The 22,954-nt window shown below is 39.3% G+C and overlaps 3 protein-coding genes across 3 annotated transcripts; 1 reads left to right on the forward strand and 2 right to left on the reverse strand.

The window, feature by feature from the left end:
- The first annotated feature begins 102 nt into the window (after positions 1 to 102).
- Positions 103 to 5,093, forward strand: ruvbl1 (RuvB-like AAA ATPase 1). The gene is made up of 11 exons (XM_077725891.1): positions 103 to 406; positions 871 to 957; positions 1,035 to 1,167; positions 2,163 to 2,314; positions 2,593 to 2,682; positions 3,113 to 3,262; positions 3,702 to 3,765; positions 3,845 to 4,043; positions 4,157 to 4,259; positions 4,327 to 4,418; positions 4,783 to 5,093. Exons 1-11 carry the CDS (start codon positions 266 to 268, stop codon positions 4,940 to 4,942), a joined length of 1,371 nt encoding a protein of 456 aa, XP_077582017.1. The 5' UTR covers positions 103 to 265; the 3' UTR covers positions 4,943 to 5,093.
- A 1,476-nt stretch (positions 5,094 to 6,569) lies between these two features.
- On the reverse strand, positions 6,570 to 9,848 carry rft1 (RFT1 homolog). The gene is made up of 10 exons (XM_077725890.1): positions 9,618 to 9,848; positions 9,458 to 9,543; positions 9,090 to 9,212; positions 8,724 to 9,015; positions 8,512 to 8,646; positions 8,152 to 8,412; positions 7,947 to 8,091; positions 7,529 to 7,634; positions 7,177 to 7,426; positions 6,570 to 7,093 (listed from the first exon to the last, which is right to left on the reverse strand). The coding sequence occupies exons 1-10, from the start codon at positions 9,678 to 9,680 to the stop codon at positions 6,929 to 6,931; spliced, it is 1,626 nt and encodes a 541-aa protein (XP_077582016.1). The 5' UTR covers positions 9,681 to 9,848; the 3' UTR covers positions 6,570 to 6,928.
- An 890-nt stretch (positions 9,849 to 10,738) lies between these two features.
- Positions 10,739 to 22,045, reverse strand: prkcda (protein kinase C, delta a). Its single transcript, XM_077725888.1, has 18 exons — positions 21,896 to 22,045; positions 18,438 to 18,582; positions 18,134 to 18,333; positions 17,996 to 18,062; positions 16,419 to 16,572; positions 16,122 to 16,153; positions 15,070 to 15,155; positions 14,487 to 14,616; positions 14,311 to 14,411; positions 13,880 to 13,979; positions 13,630 to 13,760; positions 13,290 to 13,463; positions 13,105 to 13,196; positions 12,453 to 12,515; positions 12,191 to 12,329; positions 11,499 to 11,687; positions 11,202 to 11,330; positions 10,739 to 11,070 (listed from the first exon to the last, which is right to left on the reverse strand). Exons 2-18 carry the CDS (start codon positions 18,544 to 18,546, stop codon positions 10,912 to 10,914), a joined length of 2,055 nt encoding a protein of 684 aa, XP_077582014.1. The 5' UTR covers positions 18,547 to 18,582; positions 21,896 to 22,045; the 3' UTR covers positions 10,739 to 10,911.
- Positions 22,046 to 22,954: the final 909 nt, after the last annotated feature.

Genomic DNA, 22,954 nt, shown 5'->3' on the forward strand with positions numbered 1-22,954 from the left:
TGATAGCAATGATTGACAGAAGTTTCAGCCAATTAGAATTCGACTTGCACTATTTCTATCCAATCGTATTGCTTAAAACACAGGTTTGGCGGTACTTGGAGGTAATACTTCCGCTATTTTCCATGGTAACCTCACATGGAAACCACTCTTCCTGTGTTTTGAGTTTCGGCGGCGGCTGTGCACGCTATCAACCTCAACGAAGCACAAGTGACACTTTTGGCACTTTTTGACAAAGTTAAACTCCTAAGTACAAATCCAAAAAAAGATGAAGATCGAAGAGGTAAAGAGTACCACGAAAACTCAACGGATTGCCTCGCACAGTCACGTTAAAGGACTTGGCTTGGACGAGGCCGGTAACGCCAAGCAATCGGCGTGTGGCTTAGTCGGCCAAGAAGCCGCCAGAGAGGTAAATGTTGACGATCTGATGTTGTTTTATTTGTGAAATAATCACTTTGATGACTGAACATTCACAAAATAACGGGATTGTGCACGTGAATATCCTTTGTGTACTTTTAAGCTAAGCCTGCTAGCACGTGGTGTCGCTGTTTCACACGGGATTGGACGCCTATTGCCATCAATGGCAGCCTAATAGTTAAAATGAGTTAAGAAAACAACACTAAAAATATATAAATGAAAGATATGAGAAACAAAAACAAAATTGAGATAACATGATTTATCAATGTATTACCATCACTAACTTGTATGCAAAAAAATCAAAGGAGTACTTCAAAACAACTTGGCATTACATATAGAATTCCAAATAATTTACAGTCTCTCCATCCCCTTCATGCCTGCAATACTAATACCACAAAAGGATGCCTATATAAACATCACTTGATTGAAATTCATGTGATTCTTGTTTCCTCTTAGGCATGTGGGATCATTGTTGAGCTCATCCGCTCCAAGAAGATGGCAGGAAGGGCAGTTTTACTGGCCGGGCCACCTGGTACTGGAAAGGTAGCATCATGTTTAGTGTCAGTCTCCTAATTTGTTGTTATTCCTCACTGACACTTTTTTCGGGTTTCCATCGACAGACTGCTCTCGCCTTGGCCATCGCACAGGAGCTGGGCAACAAGGTTCCTTTCTGCCCAATGGTGGGCAGCGAGGTCTACTCGTCGGAGATTAAAAAGACAGAAGTCCTGATGGAGAACTTCAGGAGGGCCATCGGTAAAGGAGCTCTTTATTTGTTATATCCATTGTTTACCTGGCAACCACAAAAGATTAGGGTCATATGGTCTTTAATGTAAGTTTTAATACTTGGCCACTTTGCGGATTCAACACAAGACTTGGATCCGCCAAATATATGTGAAAAGTTTATAGTGTAGGAAAAATAACAAAAACATGAAAGGGGACTTACAATTGGAGAATATTTCCCTGTCTACTAGGGAGCAGTGTTCACATGTCAGAGTTAAATTATAGTATAGAGAGGATATTAAGAGTTTTTGCATTCATTTTACCTGACAAGGGTCGCGGGGGGTGCTGGAGCTTTGGGCCAAGGGCGGGGAACACCCTGAATCAGTAGCCAGCCAATCGCAGGGCATGACCAGACAGACAACCATTCACTGTCACACTCATAGTTGAGGGCAATTTATCCATTTAGCCTACCATGCATTTTTTTTTTAATGCGAGGAGGAAACCGGAGTACGCGAAGAAAACCCATGCAGTCAAGTTTCATGGTTTAATGCAATTTTTACCACAGTACAGAGAAAAACATTAAGTAGGTAGTGCTTTGTGTGATCTGTTGACCTCCCAAGAGTTATGTTGAAATGTGGAAATGAGCTGTTAAGTTCCCCCTGTTGATGGCACCTGTCGTAGGGAAGGAAATAAGCCTTTTGTAGATGGACAGCACCGCTGCTCCTTCACTCGAACCTGATCTTTAGTCCGGGGTGGAGATTCCTCCGAACCTTTCACCACCATACCAATTAGAGCGCCCCAAGTCATGTCTTGTGCTCTCTGATATGAACCACACAGTGTTACACACCTGCAAGTGCCCCCCTCAGGGCTGTACCAATGTGGAACAAGGGTTAGGATGGCCTGGAATGTTCAAGTGCACATGGCAATATCTGAGAGGACGCTGTCGAACGGTTTTCATATGAATACAAAGACCTGGTTCACTCTGTGGGGCTCACCACATGTGATTTTGTCATCCACTCGTCTTTCAGGGCTCCGCATCAAAGAGACAAAAGAGGTCTACGAGGGTGAGGTGACCGAGCTGACCCCCTGCGAGACGGAGAATCCAATGGGGGGCTATGGAAAGACCATCAGCCACGTCATCATTGGTCTGAGGACGGGCAAGGGAACCAAGCAGCTGAAGGTTAGACCCAAGAAATTTTATTTAAGTGTAATAGAGTTCATTATTTTAGCACATGGTAATGTTTTTTTTTAAAATAAATAATCAGCTTTATTGTCATTACATTAAGTGAAGAGAAATGTCTTAAGTTCAGCTCAACTACAGTTAAAGCATCACAAAGTACTCATGAGTAGTAGAAGTTTTTATTTTGCTTTTGCACTTTTACTGCCACTTGCTTTATCCATTTACTATTATTTATATACTAAACCGTTTTTTTTTTTTGTATATTTTTTGTTCCATAGTTGGACCCCAGCATTTACGAGAGTCTGCAGAAGGAGCGCGTGGAGGTGGGAGACGTCATCTACATTGAAGCCAATAGCGGAGCTGTCAAGGTAACCCACATCATGCGTGTCAAGTCAGCCTATCCAATACAATAGGTTCATTCATTTCCATGAAGAGTTTTTGTCTGGCCTTTCATCCTTCTCCACTCAGCATGACAATCTCGGCTTCCTTTCCGAGCGTTCTGGAAAGCTATTTTTCTTCCCGCTATCTCGCCATCTTCCCAAATCCGTCCTTTCCTGCAGTGAGTTTTGCGGCTTCTGTCGACAGATCGCGATGACGGCTCCTTTTAATCGCTGCAGGTGGCCTGGTGGTCAAATAGGGGAAGGAGGGTGCGACTCATGTCCCTTGTTGACAGGCCCCTTTCAAAGCAATTGCGCCGTCTGCCGATCACCTGTTCTACCATAGAATTTTCCTTTTTTTTTTTACATTTTTTATTTATATTAACACATAGGACTCATTAGGTTTTGCATCTGTTTTCAGAGACAAGGTCGCTGCGACACCTTTGCCACAGAGTTTGACCTGGAGGCTGAGGAGTACGTGCCGCTGCCAAAGGGAGATGTGCACAAAAAAAAGGAGATCGTCCAAGATGTCACGCTGCATGACCTTGACGTGGCAAATGCCAGGCCGCAGGTAAAAATAATAATAAACATTAAAAAAAGGAAATCTTAATTTGCTCATTAACCCTGTGGTTAAAAAATAAAAGTGCTCATGGCCATAACTGGAATATTACTTTTTGTTTTCACTTTACTTTATTTTTAATGACCTTTTTATACATACATAAATGTATTTTTTCCTTGAGAAATTATTTACCACATTTTTAAAAATAATACGCTTATGATTTACAATTACAAATAATTGAAACCCTGTCTGATGTGATCACATGCAGGCCAAACTTTTTACAAAATTTTAATATTGTGCCCTTCACGACTCAAAATGTCCCATGTTTGCGAGTGTCAGGTATATATAGAATTATTTTATTCTTTGGTTACTAAAAGACAGTCATTTGCCTTATAAAGAGAATGTAGTAGCTGTTTGTGTAGTGCTCAGGTTTTGTTTCTTACCATCACAGGGAGGCCAGGATATTCTCTCTATGATGGGACAGCTGATGAAGCCCAAAAAGACGGAAATCACAGGTTGCCACTTTGCCGTCAACACTATCCGCATCTACATTTGTATCCGTGTTTCTCAACCACGGTTTAATTTTTTTTACAGATAAACTCCGATCTGAGATCAACAAGGTGGTGAACCGCTACATCGATCAGGGCGTGGCCGAGCTGGTGCCCGGCGTACTGTTTGTGGACGAAGTCCACATGCTGGATATCGAGTGCTTCACATACCTCCACCGTGCTCTGGAGAGCACCATCGCACCCATTGTCGTGTTTGCCTCTAACAGAGGAAACTGTCTCATCAGGTTGAGCATTTTTGTCAACTTGTAACATGGTCCAGAAACTGAAATTTTCTATCTGTGCTGTGAAAGAAGGGGCAACGTAAAAACTCTTTTCCATTTTGCTTGTTGTGTTTCAGAGGAACCGAGGACATCAGCTCACCACATGGTATTCCGTTGGACCTTCTGGACAGGGTCATGATTATTCGCACTATGTTGTACACTCCACAAGAAATGAAACAGGTCAGAGGCAAAAGTGGCCCATGGATTTGGGTTTTTGGTACTAATAAGAATCTTTTTTTTTTACCAGATCATTAAGATCCGCGCTCAGACCGAGGGGCTGGCTATCAGTGAAGAAGCGCTTACCCACCTGGCAGAAATTGGCGCCAAGACTACCCTCAGGTACTATATCTATCATTCTTTTGTCAAACCCACCCGGAATTAGCACACTAATTCGGTCTATCGACTTTCATCATAACAATTTTAATATTCGTCAATATATAAGGCGCATAGTCAGCTTTTGAAATAATTGGAGGGTTTTAGGTGCACCTTATAGTGCAGAAAATACAGTACCTACAATTTGAACATGGTGTTTTATAGTCTAATGTGGCCAGTTTATGGATTTTTACATGTCTCAGTGTAAATGTCCCTTAACACAATGAGAACACCTAGTGGCCACTTTGTGGTTTATATTACGAAAAAAATATGTACTTGAATATGGTGGTTAATGTAGAACAGAATGTCCTAATGCCCCGTTTGTCGCCAGGTATGCTGTTCAGCTCCTGACGCCGGCAAGCCTACTTGGGCGCGTTCAAGGCAAGGAAACAGTAGAGAGGGAACAGGTAGAGGAGATTAATGAGCTTTTTTATGATGCCAAGTCATCTGCCAAAATCCTTCAAGATCAGCATCACAAATACATGAAATGAAAAGTTGTACTTTTGATTTAAATGACTGATTATACTTTTCCATACTGCGAATGTTTTCGTTTGTTTCTTTCTTTTAGAAGTTGGAACTCAATGTGGTTTTATTGAATCTGCTTGAAATTCTTTATTAAAAAAATGTTTCTGATATTTCCCAGCCAGGACATGTTTTTTAAAGGACATGAACTCAAGTCCAGCAACAAGTTGACATGATGACCATGGAAAGTGTAGCCAAATTGTGGCGCAGAGGTTAACTCACTGGACTCCCGTCTGGGAGACCCGGGTTCGAATCCCGGTCGTGACACTTTTTCACTTAGTTATTTCTGTGGTCTTCTTCTCAAGACACTCAAATGATTACAAAGAAAAGTGTAGTCACTTGGGTGGCGCAGAGGTTAGATCACAGGACTCCCATGTGGGAGACCTGGGTTCGATTCCCGCTGCCGTCGTTTGGCTGAAAATACTTGGAAAGAAGAATTGGTCAATGGAATAAGAAGAAGGAAAAAAAAAAAAAAAAACTTTTTAATTTATATGAAACACTTAGTCATACTTTTCAGCAAAAGGTTATATTCCGAACTGCCTTCGGCAGTTCGGAAGACACTTGAAGGACCTGTCTGTGCGAAAGGCGTTCTCGGGTCGGCCTTCGGCCGACCCTCGACCGCTTGCTTGGTCAGTGAACCGCCGACACCGGGAAGCGAACTCACGTTCTCTCGGTGCAAAGGCGAGTGTGCAACCCACTACACCAACTCGTGCCCCACTTATACATAGGTGTTGAAACGTTTTATCCAAGGAAATGGGGTTAAACACTTAGTCATTTTTTGGACAAAATGCTTCATCCACCATTGAAGACTTATTAAGTTAAACACTTAGGCATTTTAACTTATTATTTTAACTGAATATTTGGAAAATCTTTGCCGGCACTGGGAATTGAACCCAGGACCACACCGGTGGCAGACTGATGACTTAGCCACTGGGCCACCAACCTGTAAGAGAAAGCAGTAGTACTTATAGTTTTATCCAAGGAAATGGGGTGAAACACTCAGTCATTTTTTGGACAAAATGTTTCATCCACCATTGAAGACTTATTAAGTTAAACACTTTGGCATTAGAACTTATTCTTTTAACTGAATAATATTTGGAAAATCTTTGCCTGCACTGGGATTTGAACCCAGGACCACAGAGGTGAAAGACTGATGACTTATCCACTGGGCCACCACCCGGTGAGAGAAAGTGGTAGTACTTATACTTTTACCTCTTTCATTTACCTGAATAATAGTGGAAAAATCTTTGCATGCACTAGGACTTGAACCCAGCACCACAGAGGTGGGAGACTGATGACTTATCCACTGGGCCACCACTCCACAGAATTAGGCAGTAGTATTTGTTGTTTTGTCTCTTTTCAGTCCCAGATCATACTTAGTACTTTATTGTACCTTCAACTGGGAAAAGTTAGGTAAATTTACAAAGCAGAGAAAATAATTACCTTTTACAAAAATAAACTTTAAAAAATAAATTTTACACTTAATCATTACATCGAAATGTGTTAAAATAATTGGCCTACAAAATCAAATGACAATGGCTATTTGGTTTTATTTCAAATAAGCCACCCATGCATTTCTATTGATCCGAAATACTTCTACTCTTCTTCCACGTTGTCCAATGAACTGAAATGTACTTTGCACCAATGGCGGATCAAATGCAAAGAGGACCCTGGTCCAATGGGCATCAATGGACTCGAGTCAAAACAGCCAACTGCTTTTGGGGGTGCTAGAGCATCACTCACTGATCCCTTCAGACAACCATCTAATGTGGTGCTGGCAAACATATTTTATCACAATTTACACCTCCCAAACAAGGGCCTCTGGAGGACCAGGTGAGGCTACACTCCAAGCACCCCTCAGTTCCTGCTTTTCATGATAACCTTTGGGCAGGTAATGTAATTAGCCATTAAAGGATCATTTTAAGAAAAACGTTCCCTTGCTGCTGTCCTTCATATTAAATATGTTTTTTCCTGTACTGTGGCATCAGTTGAGTCCTCACAAATACAGTAAGTTGAGTTTCTGTAATCAGAATAGCCCCGAGGACAAATAGAAGACACAGCGCTCCCACGCTGATGTGGACCAACCTGAGAAACCAGCCTCCGTCACAGCAGAAAACTGCCTACAATATGAAACAGAAACTTTCAATACAAACAGCACGATGACCTGACGTCATGCTGATATTTTTGAAGCGTGTGAAAATACCTCACTGAGAACAGTAACCACAGCACTGACAATGAGTGCCAGGCACAGAAGCGGTGAGGGGAGTAGGCCTTGTAGGGGTTTCCACGGACTGGATGCAAAATAGCGGCGAATGTAGAGGATGCTGTGCGTGATACGGAGGGCCATGTTCAGGGAATTGGCGAGGATGAAGCCCACGCCACCTGCCCACCATGTCAGCATGTAGGACAGGAAAAGGAAGGATGCGGACAAAGCGAGCATCACCAAGTTGTACCTAGATGAACACATGTTTGCAAGATGAAACAATCAAACATGAAAACAAAACTGTTGTGCTTTTTTTGGTCATGTGTTTGTTGGTCATTTATTTGGTGCTTACTTGTCAACCTCCTCTTGGCTCATAGCAGCAAACACAAAACACTCGGTCACGCCGTTTACAGCCAGCAGGAGGACGTAAACGCTGTAGCATCGCAGCAGAGCTGGACCTTATCCAAAATAGGGGAATATATATGTATATTATACGGACCCGGCATCTTAGATACACTGAATTCTAAATAAAAAAAATAAAAAGAATGTTTAAAAAATGTATACTAAAACCATGTGTAGATAATAAACTAAGGAATATGTTATAAAATAAATAATTTGGAATTTTGGATACTACAGAGAAGGCACTGTAATGTAATTGCAATTGGAAGCGGAGCCATACGAGTTATTGTTTAGCATCCTTGAGCCATTAGTTTGACCAAACATGACTATAAATCCAAGTCATTATCAGTAGTATTAACTAGCTATCTTACCTTCCCCACTACTCAGTAGTGATCCACCATAAATATCCAATGCCAGTCTCGAGTAGGCATATCCAAAGACTGCAATGATGAGTCCAATCACCAACACCAGCTTAAGCAGACATTGTAGCACATCTGCGGCAACACCAACATCTTCCTAAGGACCACAATCATAGTATAAGCATCAATAATTCCTCAATATAATGCTCGTGCTTACCTGTTTTTGGCTTTTGATATCACGGCCCCGCTCCAGCACTTTGGCAAAAAATATATAGAAGCTCTCCTCGATTGGCAGGAAGATAAAGCGAGCCACCATGGAGCCCAGATTGTTGACGATGTCATAAACACCCTGGTCGCCGAAGCTGAGGACGTTGAGGAACGTCATGACGTAGCGTTCGCCTTCAGTCAAGATCTGCTTGAGGAATGATTGCTTAAAGAAGCTCCAGGTGAGGCGAGCTACCGTCCAATCCAACAGAGGCTAGAAATAAATAAAAAAGTGATTTTCAGTGTTGAAATTAGCCTTATCCAACTTTGTTTTAAATTTCTTGACACCCCAAAAAATAAAAAATAAAACTACCTCTCCATTAGCTTTATGTGGAATCAGATCTCCAAATTTGCGCAGTGGAAAATTGCTCTCCGCCGCCTCTTTGGACGGCAAATACCGAAAAAAGTAAAGTGCATAACACCACACAAGGACCCCCGTGTACACCAGCTAAACAAAGAAGTTCAAATTAACTCAACTTTAGTCCACTTGTATTCCCTAAAAACAGATGTGAAGCAAATACTTACATGAGCCAGAGCAAAGATGTAAAGACCCCATTTACGGGCAAACACCACCAGCATCACCGTCATGCAGCACTTAGCCAACATAGCTAAGCTCTCGGCAACCACTTTTAATTTCACAAACATGTGAACCTGGGCCAACACCCATAGGGGCTCGGCTAAGAGCTCCTGCACCCCGGCGAGGGCAAACAGCACGACGGCGGGGCCGTAAAAAGGAATAACTTTAGGATCTGGTACTTCCAGGAGCCACAGCCACACAGCGGCCAAGAGGACTCCCCATAGTGCACCTAGAGGTAACCTGGTAAGAAGAATACTGCTTGAAGGACTTGAGAAAATCTAGCGGTGAAGATCATGGTGGTTAGTTGTACATACGTCAGCCATAGCAGGTTGATAGTCCTCCTCCAGTTGTGTTTCGTGCCAGCAGAACTACTTAGACAGGCTCTTCGAAAAGCTTCTCTGGATAAAAATACTAATGTGGAGTACAGTAATGTAAGCCTGCAAAGATCAAGACCATTTTTACTATTAGAAATATACTACATTGAACCATAGAGTTTATAGGGCTGTTCTGTAATTTTCTTCATTATTGTAATGGTGTTTACCTGCAGTCAAAAGTTTTCGGACACTTCGTAATTTTAGTGAATGGTAAAGTGTCTCTAAATTTTTGACCACGGGTGAAAAGTGTTTTTTATTTTTTTTATTAATATTATTTTTTGATCCAAGTTGCGAAACACCTGTCATACCTGACGTTCACCACTCCGATGAGCTCTTTGGATACAAATCGCAGCGTGAAAGCGTTCAATAAAAAGGTGAGCACACGGAACATCACCTGCACAAAACATTAACATTGTAAGGACGCATTTCATACAGGAATAAACGCAGGTTATCATTTAAGTAGTATACCTGTAGCAGCACATTGTACGAGGCGAGGGTGGACGCATTCTTCAATACGTCTTGCGAAGTCATCGTGGAACTTTTTGTGTAGGAAAATCAGTTTTAATCATGTAAAATTGGACAGAAAATGCCGAATTCATTTGGTTAAGCGCGTGGGGCGAAATAACCAGTTAGATCGCACTAAAGGGGAATTTCGCTTCCGTACACATCATGTGACGCCAGTTATTTCGCGGACTCGAGACATCATGTTTATATAGACCTAGAGGAGTAATACGTGATGTGACCCAAAATGGGCCGGCGTTATCACGCGCCGGCCATTGTGTGTCAGAGCTTTCACAAATTGGAATCTCGTACTCTAAAAACATGATATCCAAAAAAAAACGTGCGTCTTTTTCCCCTGCAAATTATGTGACGTGTCATGCTGGAAACTCATTCAAATTAAACTCAATATCAAAACAAATGCAATGACTTTGCATAAATGAACAATCCAGACAGAAACAAAATGATGATTTTGATGTCTTTAATTATTGTAAAATATGTAGACTATGACAAAAAATCCACTGCGTACCAATATACACGTTACATCAATATACATTACTTATATACATAATTTCAATTGCTTCCATTCAATGAAATCTAAAGTTGAGCAACTATAATATACTTTATGCTCACATGAATACCAAAGTATTAGTTTGGATTAATCAAATGTCTATTATTTTTATAGTGAGATGCATGCAATTATTATTATTTTTTTTTTAAAAAGTCATCTGGGTTCATTTTTAAAATTGATGATATAGATTTAAGATCCAAAATAAAACGTGAATAAGACAATAGCCTATAGGTTCCTTGTCTCTGCAAAAAAACTAAACATTCGTCAATTCTGTAATTCATGCATTCATTCATTTTCTGTACCACTTAAGGGTCACAGGGGTGCTGGAGCCTATCCCCCATTTCATTCTATATTAGTTGCTGGTTCTGGACTGATCATTACAAAAAAACACACACGAGATAGCAGTAGTAAAAAGGAATGTAAAAGTTTTCAGGCAACCAACCTATTACTGCATGATCATATTATTATTATTATTATTTATTACAGGCTACACAATAACTGGATGCATGCAGAAAATCTATACAGTACCTCCAACTGTTCTAAAAAAAAACAATTACTATACTTTTTAAACAAGATAAGTAACGTCCCTAAAATAAGGTCACACAAATACCATCTAATTGGCGGCTTTAACCATGTGACATTAGAGGGGGGAAAACGTACCTAAAATTGGGTTTGTGAACGCAAGCTCAGTGTTTATTTTTCCAAGAGGACCTCCATTTTGGGGTTCATGAAAGAAAAGCCAGCAAATGCCGACTGGTCCATGGAGTCAATCAAGTTCTTGTCGCTGTGGGATAGGCGGGGTTTCTCGCTCAGGAACTCTCGATCAAAGTTACTGCAATCATTTGGTGCTTTCTGTAAGAAACAGCAAATATGTCTCATTAACTGAAACTAGAATCACAACATTTGACAGTATGGAGCAGCAAGTAGGGTTTCTCAAACTTTATATGTTTGACTTTGTGTGTATTTGTGTGTGTTTCTCATACCACTTTAGGCTTGAAGGGAGGGTCCACATCCTTGTTTTCCAAAGCTTGCCAGTCAATAGACTTAAAGAAAGAGTGTAAGCGGATATCACCCACAATCCCCAGTCGACGCGTGGGATCTCTTTCAAATAACTAGAGGGGGAAAAAAACAGAAAAAGGAAAACATTGTTTCTGATCACATTATAATTAAACCTAATGGTTACATTGATATTGATCTACTGCATTCAAATCACTAGTCTTAAAAAACGGAGGAAAGGCTCCTCTGGAAGGTTTTGGATAATAGTAGTTTGTTGTACAGACCCGCTCGAGCAGTTCTTTGGCTTCCTTGTCGATCCAGCGCGGATAATGTGGGGTGTCCATGCGGATGGATTCAAAGAGCTCATCCTCATCATCTCCATGGAATGGGGATTGTCCAACTAACATTTCGTAGAGCAGCACGCCAAATGACCACCAGTCAACGGAGAAGGAGTATTTCTGGCCTAGTAAAATCTATAAAGAAACAAATTAAGTTACATAGGATGATTTACCGTAAATTTAGGAGCTCCTGTGGCATGGAGTCATGTGAAACTTGTGTGTATTTTTACATAGTGGTCAATTTTGGTGTAAAATTCCATATTACAAACTGGATACCTGTAATTTACAGTCCAGAGCACCATTTGAACTGAAAATTAAGGTACTTAAATCAAGCTTATTTTATTAAGCTCACCTGATGAGGTCAAAATATAATAGAAAATGCATTTATAACATCATCAAAAGACAAAAAATGATCTGCATTATGTATATGTTTAGAATGCTAGAAAAGCTAGTGCTTCTTTACAGTGTAAAGTCATTGGAGAAATTATCTACATAATTCCAGTTCCTGTATATGGCTTCCTGCCTTATGCAATTACTTCCAAAAAAGGAGTTTTTCCTTTGTTAACGCATACTGGTTACAATGCCAAACGCCGCCATTGTAGTTGTTGTACTATATATAAGGTGTCAAATCAAAGTACCTCAGGGGCAATGTAGTCAGGTGTACCACAGAAAGTTGTGGCGCGGTTCTCTCCAAAGACATTTTCCTTGCACATGCCAAAGTCTGCAATTTTAATGTGTCCCTCGTGAGTCAGCATCACATTGTCCAACTTTAGATCTCTGCCAAAACAAGTAAAAAGCAACATTAGAAACAAAAACTAAGTGTTTCAGGAGATTTTTTTTTACACACAAAACTCAATAGTAGTAGCAATTTCATTTATTCCATTAATCTATCTTTCTGACCTGTAGATGATTCCTCTGCTATGCAAAAACTGAAGGCCACAAATGATTTCAGAGGAGTAAAACCTGTAATGGCAGAGAGAGACAATGTCAGGAAAATCTCACCCACGGAAAATCCGACAATGGCATCGACTTGTGCCTTTTTTCTTTATTTTTAAAGTGGACGTAAAAAATTGAAGAGTACATTGTAAGGTGTTTTTGTGCTGCAATTGCTCATTGATTAGCAACAACTTATTAAAAGCATTTAGCTACTTATTGTACCTTAAAAGTCTTTCAATGACAAAAATGCACTTATTTATTTTTACTTTTAAATTCCGGGTATGGCTCTAAAGGAGTTACATTAAAAAAATATGACTTGTTTATGTCCCTCTTGGTCAAAAAGGTTCTTGAACCCTTCCTTAGAAGGACATAGTGCTCATGAGCACCAAAGGACGAACACCCCCGAGCCATCGGGCCCATCAGAATACTGTAAAGTAAGAAGGGAAAAAAAAAAATCCCAGAAGGGGAGGGAAACAATAAAAGACAGTCATTCATCAACTGCAGATCTACTTGAGACTTGCGTCTCCTTTCCATGACCTCTTTTATCATGGAAAATGTCAGAGTTTGATTTCTTTAGTTAAAATGATCAACGGTTAAATAAATCAATCAATCTTACGTGGCTCTGACGAGATCAAAACGTCCTTTTTCCTGAATATGAAACATGAGATCTCCTCCATTCAAATATTCCATCACGAAGAACAGATGTTCCTGCAATCATAAATATCTTTTAGCTGCCATCATTTAGTAAAGAAAACCTAGTAAGTTAATGGACATACAAAGTAGTCCCTTAGAGAGTCTTACCTTTGTCTGAAAGGTTGAATAAAGATGTGTGAGAAAAGGGTTATCCCAGGCTAAAGCTAAGACCCTCTTCTCCACCATTGTGCACTCCACGTCATCATCCATCAACACCACGTCTTTCTTTAGAGCCTTTACAGCAAAGTACTCCTCTCGTCCTTTTAGTTCTGCCAGGAGGACCTGCCAAAAGGACAATACTTATCTATATGACTCCAATTTTACCAGGAAAGAAGTTACAAATCACTGTCTATTTGCCGAAGTTTGTCTTTTAATGTTATTTGTTATTTTCAGGCTTGGAATTAGAGAGAAACTTTGGATTTTGTGGCAAAACACTGTTGAAGTTTACCTTCCCAAAACTGCCTTTACCGAGGACCTTGTGGAAGACAAAATTGTCTACGTTGATGCGGGTGAGGTGTGTAAGACGATGAGGAGGCCGTGGGCTGGAGCCATCCCATAATCTTCCATAGTGGCTTGGATCTAACATACAAAAAATAGCCACACACTTGTAAATGGCTGGATTAATGAAGCATTATTGTGAACAAAACATCATATAAACAGTACTGTTAACATCTTAGAACATGTAAATACTCACTGACCATTGATATGCAGTTCGGACAGCTTATTAACCTCGTCGTAGATTCCAATATCCGATAAGTTTGGGTCAAGGTTTGGATCCGAGCGGCGAGTGAAGGATTTCTTCAAAGAAAGAAAGAAAACCTGGTCATAACTTCACATTTTAGACCATTTTTTTTAAAAGTGTGGCCTATTATAGTCCGGGAAATACAGTAAATTTTCTGAGTGCAGTGAGATGACCAACAGAGACTTGAGCTGTCTGGACTGTAATATTAAATATCAGTGCTTACACCGGATTTAACACAGATATCTGTCACAATTGGGGAAAAATCTGTGTTGTTTTGCTTAAAAAGTCATATGAAGTGACTGCTAAAAGTTCTGTTTTATATAACGTTTTATAATGTCAGTGTTAAGACTTCATTTTAAATGATTCAAATTTGAAGCATGAACTCACCTGGCTGACTTGTGTAAGTGCTTCAGCTAACAGTTTCTGGTTGATACCACAAAGGTTTCCCACTTTATCCTGACACTTGTGATGAACATTCATGGAACAATCTTTACACACAACAAAAACGCTCAGAAAAACAATTCCATCTCAAAACGACAAAGAAATAAAATCGTCAGTCCTACCTTCACATTTTAGACCCTGTTTAACAAAACCCCAAAGCATACTTCCACAGTGGTCACAGAAGGTGGGACTCATATAGTTGTGGCTCTTGAACCGATGCGCTATGTCGATGTTGAAACGCTCCTTTTGGAACTGCGGGAAGAAATGGAATTCATCCTTTGCATTAACCAACTGGGACAAAGGAATCTTTAGCAGTGGTCCCACAGCTTTGTAAAATTGCTTCATCATTTTAGCCCCTTCCTGAACTCCCTTATAGTTCCAAAAGACTTGTTTTTTCCCTAATTTGCCATCCAAGTAGTCTTCCATAGTACCTAACTCCATCTTGTCGTCTCCACTATGTGCATATGTGTGCTTGAGACATTTCCCTCCAGTGTCTTATCTCAGTTGGCCTTTGAACATCTTTATCCTTCAGTATTGATCACTTAAAGAAGTCGTGGACCCCCTTTTGTCCTAAAGTCTGCCCTGACAACCCACATCATTCAATAATACCAAACTTGCTCATATTTGCTCAGCCAACAACAGAATGGGGGGAGTGTAGATTCAGCTCTGTCGTATTATTTACTTCACAAAGACATTTTTACGTACCACGGTATCTCGACTGTTGGCGGCGGTGCCGGTGCATCTGCCGATGATTTTGTCGATGCATTTTTTGTGGATGGCTGCATTGCATTCTAATAAAAAGAAGAATATAGGGTTACAAAACAGGGGGGAAAATGTATAAATTTCTAAATAACATAATCCTGATATATATTTATGTTTAAAATGTCTGGTCTGAACAACCCACAGGCAAGTATGTGTATGGTGGGGGGTTACAAGACTGTAAAGGGATTGCAACCCCCCCTCCTCAATTAACAATAGGCATTCCATGTCATGCTTAAACTTTGGTCACACTTGATCAGTGGCGGGCAGTGAATTTTGTGCCTAAGTCTTAAATACAGGCTTAATACCACTGCTATAGTAATGCAACATAACAATAAACCTATATAAATATGTCTTGTATATATGACTTGTGGTACAAAATCCTTTTCCCATCATTTAATAATGATGAATGCCAACTTGCATAATAAAAATAATAGAGACAGAATAAGTCAATTTGAGCACATGGTAAGTTATTTCACTTGGATGTATTTGCGAACTTACAATATACATATAGTGCATGTTTTATTTATTGTGATTTATTCCACTCACACTGATGACTGTGACCTTGTACAACTGAAGTAAAACCAATGCAGTAAAATATTCCATATTGGCATGTAAAATGGGTCAAAGCCCAAAATGTCGAAGAGCTGAGAGCACAGGTTACCAAGGGACTAGAGAGAGGAAATTGAGGCCATGTCTGGCAAGGTTAATGTAGCCTACAGTGAGTACACACATGCAATAAATGAGTGGCAAAATTATTTTTAGGATTTTTCTTGATTTGCATATTACATTGAAAACTGTAAGAAATTGTCATAAATAATGTGGCTGCAGTGCAATTCTTGGTTGTTATTGTTTATTTCTAAGACTTTTTGCTCGCGTTTAGGATGTAAGGATGGAAAGTTTTAACAATCTCCAAAAGACCGCAAGTCAGAAAACATTTGAGAACTTAAAGTCACTGCAAATCTCAACGGACTATAAAAATAAAAATGTCCACTTACGTCTGCATTTGTAGCCTTGCTTGTTGAGTCCCCTGTGAGTGGGAAAACAGAAAATGGGTCAATTACTTTTATTTGTGATGACACAACTTTGAGAGTTTGGTCATTGAACCATCGTTTGATTTTATAGACGTTTTTCCAAGATCATTTGTGTTTCCGAGTGCGACCAAATCCAGTTTGAAAACAGTTTAGGAACATGCCGCTATCAGAGGACTGAGTGATCCAATTGGCGATTTCGAAGTTTCCCTTTAATTCCCCGGAAGGTTTATTTTACAACACTAGAAAGTAGGTTAAACTCACCAGACAAAATCTCTGCACACAGAACAGAATGTAGGCTGCCTGAAAAAGGTGGCTGTGAACTCGTGGTTCTTAATGAAGTGGATCTTTGCCTGCTTGATAGCACCTCGTCTACGGTTAATGGTGGGAGCCTCTTCTTTTGCAGCCTGCTTGCTCTCTGTTATGCACGGAGGAAGAAACAAAGGTCTCACAAACAAGATATAGTGATCATAATCCACTTTACTACATAATCCCAATTTATTTGAAGTCTTTTTATCATCCTCTTGATATTATCATTTTCCTATGAGCTCAACTACAGATAAAATTCTACAAACATGGCATCTGATGAATGCGTAAGATAGAAGGGACTAAAGGAAATCAGTCGCCCACTTTTCTCTTGTGCTCTGAAAACCTATTTTCTCAATCAGGCACTTTTTAAAATCCAGAGGGGAATCTCAAAAACAGACACTCAGATTTTCTGTCTTTTGGTTGTAAAAACATTGTAATAATGGCATATTCCTCTATGAGGAATACAGTGTTACAATCTCTGACTCAAGTTAAGACAAGAAAGTCAGCTGGGAGAGGCTCCAGCACCCCTGGTGACCCTTCTGAGGATAAGCGGTCCAGAAGATGAATGAATGATTTATGTATGCACTTTATGGTGAAGCTTTAAATGTCATTGTACTTGTATAATGACAATAAAAGCATTGAATTCAATCATTTTTAAATTGCAGTTATTGAAAGAACAAATCCACACATGTGCAAACATTATTGGATAAAACATTCTAGGCGGGGTAATTTGTTTAAAAAATAAAAGTAATGAAGTTAGCTATGATGCTAAGCAAACAAAAGTTCAATAATGCCGGTAGCTATGGAAGCCTGTTATGTGTAAAGAGGTGTGTGACTGCAAACAAGATGCACCGCAGTTCGGTTGTTCTGATTTGGGTCAGAGTCTGCAAAACACATTTTTATCGAGGTAGGACAATCTTGATTTCTTCAACCCAGTTGGATAATACAGAAAAAGTGGGATTGTATTACTTTTGCAGAAATTAGTGCAGTTGTATAATGTTTATGTCTTGTAAGTATACAAATTAAACATTAAAAAAAAACTGCTATTAATTGTACAGCAATTCGCAAGCGTGGAGTCGATTCCCACTCGGTGGCAATATGAGGGTGAGTGCGAGTTGTCAAAGTGGCGGCTCGGGGGCCATATCTGGCCTACCGCATCATTTTATGTGGCCCGTGAAAGTAAATCATGAGTGCCGACTTTCTATTTTAGGATCAAATTAAAATGAAGAGTAAAGATATATATTAAATTTTCTGATTTTCCCCCTTTTAAATCCATAATTGTAATTTTTAAATATTTTTTTATTATTTTAGTTCAAAAATAATTTTATAAAATCTAAATATATATATAAAAAAATACAAAATCAAACATTGTTTTAGCTCTATAAAAACGGAATATTCAGCGCTTTTAATCCAGTTCTTTTAATCCACTGTGCAGATGCAAGGTAGATAACATCCACATTAAAATTAAACAATAATTAGGAGTGATTGCACTGTAAAGTATGGATAGAAAGTATGTGATTGTTCCCCCCCACCTGAATCCGCTCCTTCCAGAAAGTACTGCACTGCCATCATCACTTTCCCAGAAGGATGGAGATCCACCTAAATACACATACACTTAAGAACAAAGCAGTACTGCACTTTATTTCACAGGCACAACTGGAGTGTCCTACCCAGAATTCAGCACGCCCATTGGCTTTCTTGCAGCGTTCAGCAAGCACAGACACGCCAACCGTGACCTCAGCCAAGGGTTCCTCTGCCGTCTTCATCAGCAACACCTCAAGTACGCGGCCCTCGTAGATGTGTGCGTCAAAACTGGCCTTCCAAGCGGGATACATGGTGGGTTTTCGTTGAACTAGAGTCTTACCTCGTTCTAGGGGGAAAAAGTAGGATGTTGTGATAAAAATAACTTTTGGCCGGCGGCTAAACGGAGCGATTTTGGTGTAAAGTACTGTTACTTGTGACGAATTCTCCTACCTGTTGTGAGGGCTTCTTTCATTTTGATTGCACAGAAAGGGGCGTCGGCCGGCGGGGGCAAAGCACCCAGGTCGAAAGAGTTGAAAGCAATCCTCAAGAAAGGAGGCATGTTGACGAGTCCCGGGAATCAGCTACAGCCAAAAAACTGAAAAATAAGTAAGAGTGTAAGTAAATGAGTACCATTGCTGGTGTTGGACATTAGCAGTGAATGAATAAGACATAATATTTTTATTCTATCTCTGCCAAGGTGGTGAGTAATGTTCTTGAAAATTATATTTGGATCTGAAACTGCTTTGATTGATGTGTACCGACCTGCAACATTAATCAGTGGGTCATCATCACTGCCAAGTGTTACTTTATGTAAGCCTACATAATGTTACTTTAACATTTTGCAACAGTCAGTCAAAATGCATTCCATTTTTGAATTCCTATTGCAAAGTTATCCTCACGTTGCACTGTTTTGTAGAATTTAAATCATTAAAAAGGGATATTCCGACCAAAATGTCAATTTTTCCAAGCCAAACTTGTTCTTTGAAATCACCTAAAAACACAATAACAACCTTTAGTCTCAACCTGCCTAGCACTTTTGACATAATATGATAACAAAAGTGTGTCTCCCTCACTGGAGGTGTCTACACTTATGAGGTCACACTTTCTTAAGCTTCCAATCACAGGTCCAGCCATCCATCCATCAAATTCACCTATATTACCAGGAGTGATATTCTCTAATAGATCTACATTTGTCTGTTAAGTAAAAATTTCCCCCAAAAACAGTTGTTTTGCAGAGGACCCATCTAGGATCGAACCCTCAACCCCATAACTGTGAGGCTAAACACACGTCTATACGTTAGAACTGATAAAAACCAGATGGAAGGATTAGCCTACCGTGAAAAAACTGGTTCATCTTCACTGCCCCTAAGTTTACACAGCATGAGTCAATGCTGTTGTCCTACGCAATGCATCATAGCTTTTGTCTACCACTCTAATGTCAAATGTGTCATCAATGTTGACCTATACTTCTTTAGGTAGCATACTAGTGTTCGGTCTAGTGTGAATGGGAGCAGCAGCCAATTTAGAGGACATTCCTACTGTAACATAGCGAGCTTCAACATGTCCCGACTCCAAAACAAGCACACGGCTCTCTCCACAGGAAGCTTGGCAATTACTAAACCTGTAACCGCCCACACTGGGATCAGCAAAATAAAACAAGAAAAGAAAAAAATAGCAGTGGGAAGAAAACTTAAGAGTAGGAAAGACAAGCAGGACATTGGGAGTGCCACAAACTTCACTGTGGCTCCACTATTTTGGAGTCAAATCAATACACACACTGTGCTGTGTGATTGAGGACAGTCCAGATTGATTTATATCCAGTTTGGATTTGTCCTTTGTGTTAAATGTTAAAGTTGTGTACTTTTCTACAGATTCAGCAACTTCCCTTTAGTCTAAGGTCCCTTTCTATAATGTCTTTCTGTTTTAAATGACACAAACGTGCGGTTGCTGGCAAGGACTGTTTCTTCATCATTGCATGAGCAATCTTAGCTAACAGGTTTTACAATTACTATAACCAAAGAACAGTTCTATGACTTATAAAAGCAGTACCAACACATTAGTAAATGCGAGGCAATATGTCGCAGATTTTTTTAACAGTAATTGCTACTGGAAAAAAACAGTCAGGGTTCTAAATTTGACTGGATTGACCAATTATGATGAACTCATGCAGACGGAATATTTACCAAAAGACAGAGATTTTATATATAAAAGTATATTTTATATAGCAGCATTGTAAGACATTGGAATATTATGAATGTAAGTGGTGTTGTACATTATATTATTGATATTTTTCCTTTGGGTGTTTTCAGTGAAAATATTATTAAAGGAATTACTGAAAAAATAACAATTTTATTGACAAACATCTATGTTTAATATTTAAATGGCATGTTAATGAACCAAATGAATATTTATTAATTATTGTAAACGAATAATGACTTTTGCAACCTTTGTATCATGTTGTGCTAACAAACTAAGAAAATGTTTGCAGAGAAGATTACTTAACGTTGAAGTAGGCCAAAAGTTAAAATGTCAACACTTGAGAACAACTACATCTGGCCTACATAGAATCTTTGAAAACACCTGCGTTTTGTTAACAATTTACACTGGTGGGGCATCTCAACGTGGGGGACATTTTTTGTACACAGTTTGAAAGCAGCCTCGAGTCATCGGCTTAATCATCAACAAAAAATTAAAAAAAACTTCCAGACAACCAAAAAGAAAATTGCCAGTAACATTGTGTTTGTGCTTTTTAAATATCTTTTTTTGTTGTTTCAGATGTACACTAAGTATTTTCTGTATAAAAAATGAATTAGTGTTAAGTTTTTTTTTTTTTTTTCAAACTTGAGTCTTAAAAAGAGAGGGTCGTCTTATAATCAGGGTCAACTTATATCCGGGCCAATATGGTAGATGCTGACAATTAATGCACCATTCTTTGCATTATGTATGGTGGCAAACCTGCAGTTACGTTACGTGGAGTTATGTAAGATCCAACTGTCTATGAGATTGTGAAGGTGTCTTTCTGTGAGTTTCTATTGGATAGGTGAGTCACGGGTTGGGTTGGCTGGAAGGGGGAAGGATATCTTGTTATGTGCCCGTGGGAAAGTGAAAACTAGAGCAAAAAATAATAATAAACAAACAGAAAAACATGAGATCTTACTGGCATTAGCTGTTTGTATTCATAATAAAGATAACAATTTTATAAACCAGATCAAGGGACTCTCCTCAGTCTTTTGCATTGAATTTAAATGAGCTTCTTATTAGTGTACTTATTGTCAATGGCAACAACTGTATGCATTCATTTTGTCAACTGAACTGACCCTTTTACAGGAGATCTGATGAATTTTCAATATGATCTATAATGTCAAATCCTAAACAGTTTGGGGGAAAACACAGTTTCTAACCTTGATTATAGAGAATAACTTGAGGGATGAAAAATCTGGAATAACTTTTGCTGAAACCCACGCACACCCCTCCCAAGTACATAGACTTTTACAGTGCATTAATACTATGTAAAGAGTTGATTGTAAATTGGCAAGAGGACACAATTACATCTGTGCAGTAAAATCGGTACAGCACAGCATCATTCATTAGAAGAATTATGATTGAAGGTAGCAATAGAAAAAGTTGCCAGTGGCCATTTTTCCGGGAAAGACGGAGTGACAGCAGTCACATATTGCATCGCATCCACGCATCTTAATTTAGTTGGCAAGTACTTTTATTTGTAGACGCAGCCAGTGTAAGAAAACTAGCTACGATCGTAGCGGACACTGAAATGAGTGACAAATGAAGAGGTAGTACATATATACATTCCATAAATGCTCCACGAGGGACGTTTTCCACACACGCGAACAAGCCTGAACTCGTTGTAAAGATCGGTCAAAAAGCTGAACCGTTAATGGCATGCTCACCTCGGGCACAAAAGCGTCCTTTGGTCCGTCAGTGGGGCGATGAGCGAACTTATTCTTTCTTTCTTGTCGCCTTTTTTTCTTTCAATGATTCTGTCGATTGAGGAAGTGTGGAGCAGCGCGTGCGCGCTCCCGACACATTGTAACGCCTACCTGACACACGCACGGGAGCGCGCATTTCATTCTCTTTTCTTTTTACTTCATAAACCAAACAAATTGTGAGGATGGAGACAGGCTTTTCTATCTATAATCACCCTGACAACAAAAAAATGACAACAGATGAATAAAATAAACATTTAAAATGCATAAATTTTACATTAATTTAATTTCTAATGAAGAATTTGGCAGAAATATGAATATATTGGACAAAAAATACTTTGTTTGCAGTCATCTGTTGTTTTTTGTTTGATATTTTTCATTTATTGATTCATTATTTGAACTGGTTACCCTGACAAGTATTGCAGGGGGTGCTGGAGCCTATCCCAGCTGACTGTAATAGATTTTGTTTGATTTTTAAACCTCTTATCGACGAATTATGACTTTTTTTTACGCTTGCAGGGCACTGATTTAAATAGATATTTTTTTTATTTGCCGCAAATTGGATTGAACGTCTACTTTAGTCAATGGCAGAAAAAGATAAGCGTTCTTGGCCACTTATTTCAGTTGAAATGACATCTATCACCATCAATAGCATCCAAGGAGTCAAATGTTGTTTTACAACAACTGAGTGTACAACCAAGGAAGAAGTGTCTCAAAACTTTTGACCGCGGGGGTATGTTCTTAATAAAGTGCTGAGTGCAATTTGACCTTGTTGGTATGATAAAGGAATTATACTCCGCAATGGTGTCTTTCACCAATTAGTATTGTACGGTTAAATATTTATACAGGTTTAATGTGGAAAAAAGTATGCATGGCCTCATAACAAAGAGTCTGTGTTTGTTTCTTATCTGTCATCTTTCACAACAACAGATATACAGAATATAACTTAACTCATTAAAGGGCCTTATACGGGAAAAGATCCGGGGGAACAATACTCACAGTAATAGAGTCTTTATCCTCTGT

The sequence above is a fragment of the Stigmatopora nigra genome, chromosome 10 (genome assembly GCF_051989575.1).
Source record: "Stigmatopora nigra isolate UIUO_SnigA chromosome 10, RoL_Snig_1.1, whole genome shotgun sequence".
Lineage (NCBI taxonomy): Eukaryota > Metazoa > Chordata > Actinopteri > Syngnathiformes > Syngnathidae > Stigmatopora > Stigmatopora nigra.

Coding starts and splice junctions, on each gene's coding strand:
- ruvbl1 (XM_077725891.1), top strand. CDS start 266: ATGAAGATCGAAGAGGTAAAGAGTACCACGAAAACTCAACGGATTGCC. Junction 3,263..3,701: donor TGGCAAATGCCAGGCCGCAG/GTAAAAATAATA, acceptor TTACCATCACAG/GGAGGCCAGGATATTCTCTC. Junction 3,766..3,844: donor CAAAAAGACGGAAATCACAG/GTTGCCACTTTG, acceptor TTTTTTTTACAG/ATAAACTCCGATCTGAGATC.
- rft1 (XM_077725890.1), bottom strand. CDS start 9,680: ATGACTTCGCAAGACGTATTGAAGAATGCGTCCACCCTCGCCTCGTAC. Junction 9,544..9,617: donor CGTACAATGTGCTGCTACAG/GTATACTACTTA, acceptor TGTTTTGTGCAG/GTGATGTTCCGTGTGCTCAC. Junction 8,413..8,511: donor CACATAAAGCTAATGGAGAG/GTAGTTTTATTT, acceptor ATTTATTTCTAG/CCTCTGTTGGATTGGACGGT.
- prkcda (XM_077725888.1), bottom strand. CDS start 18,546: ATGCCTCCTTTCTTGAGGATTGCTTTCAACTCTTTCGACCTGGGTGCT. Junction 18,063..18,133: donor ATGGGCGTGCTGAATTCTGG/GTAGGACACTCC, acceptor ATGTGTATTTAG/GTGGATCTCCATCCTTCTGG. Junction 11,331..11,498: donor CCAAAGAACTGCTCGAGCGG/GTCTGTACAACA, acceptor TTCCCCCTCTAG/TTATTTGAAAGAGATCCCAC.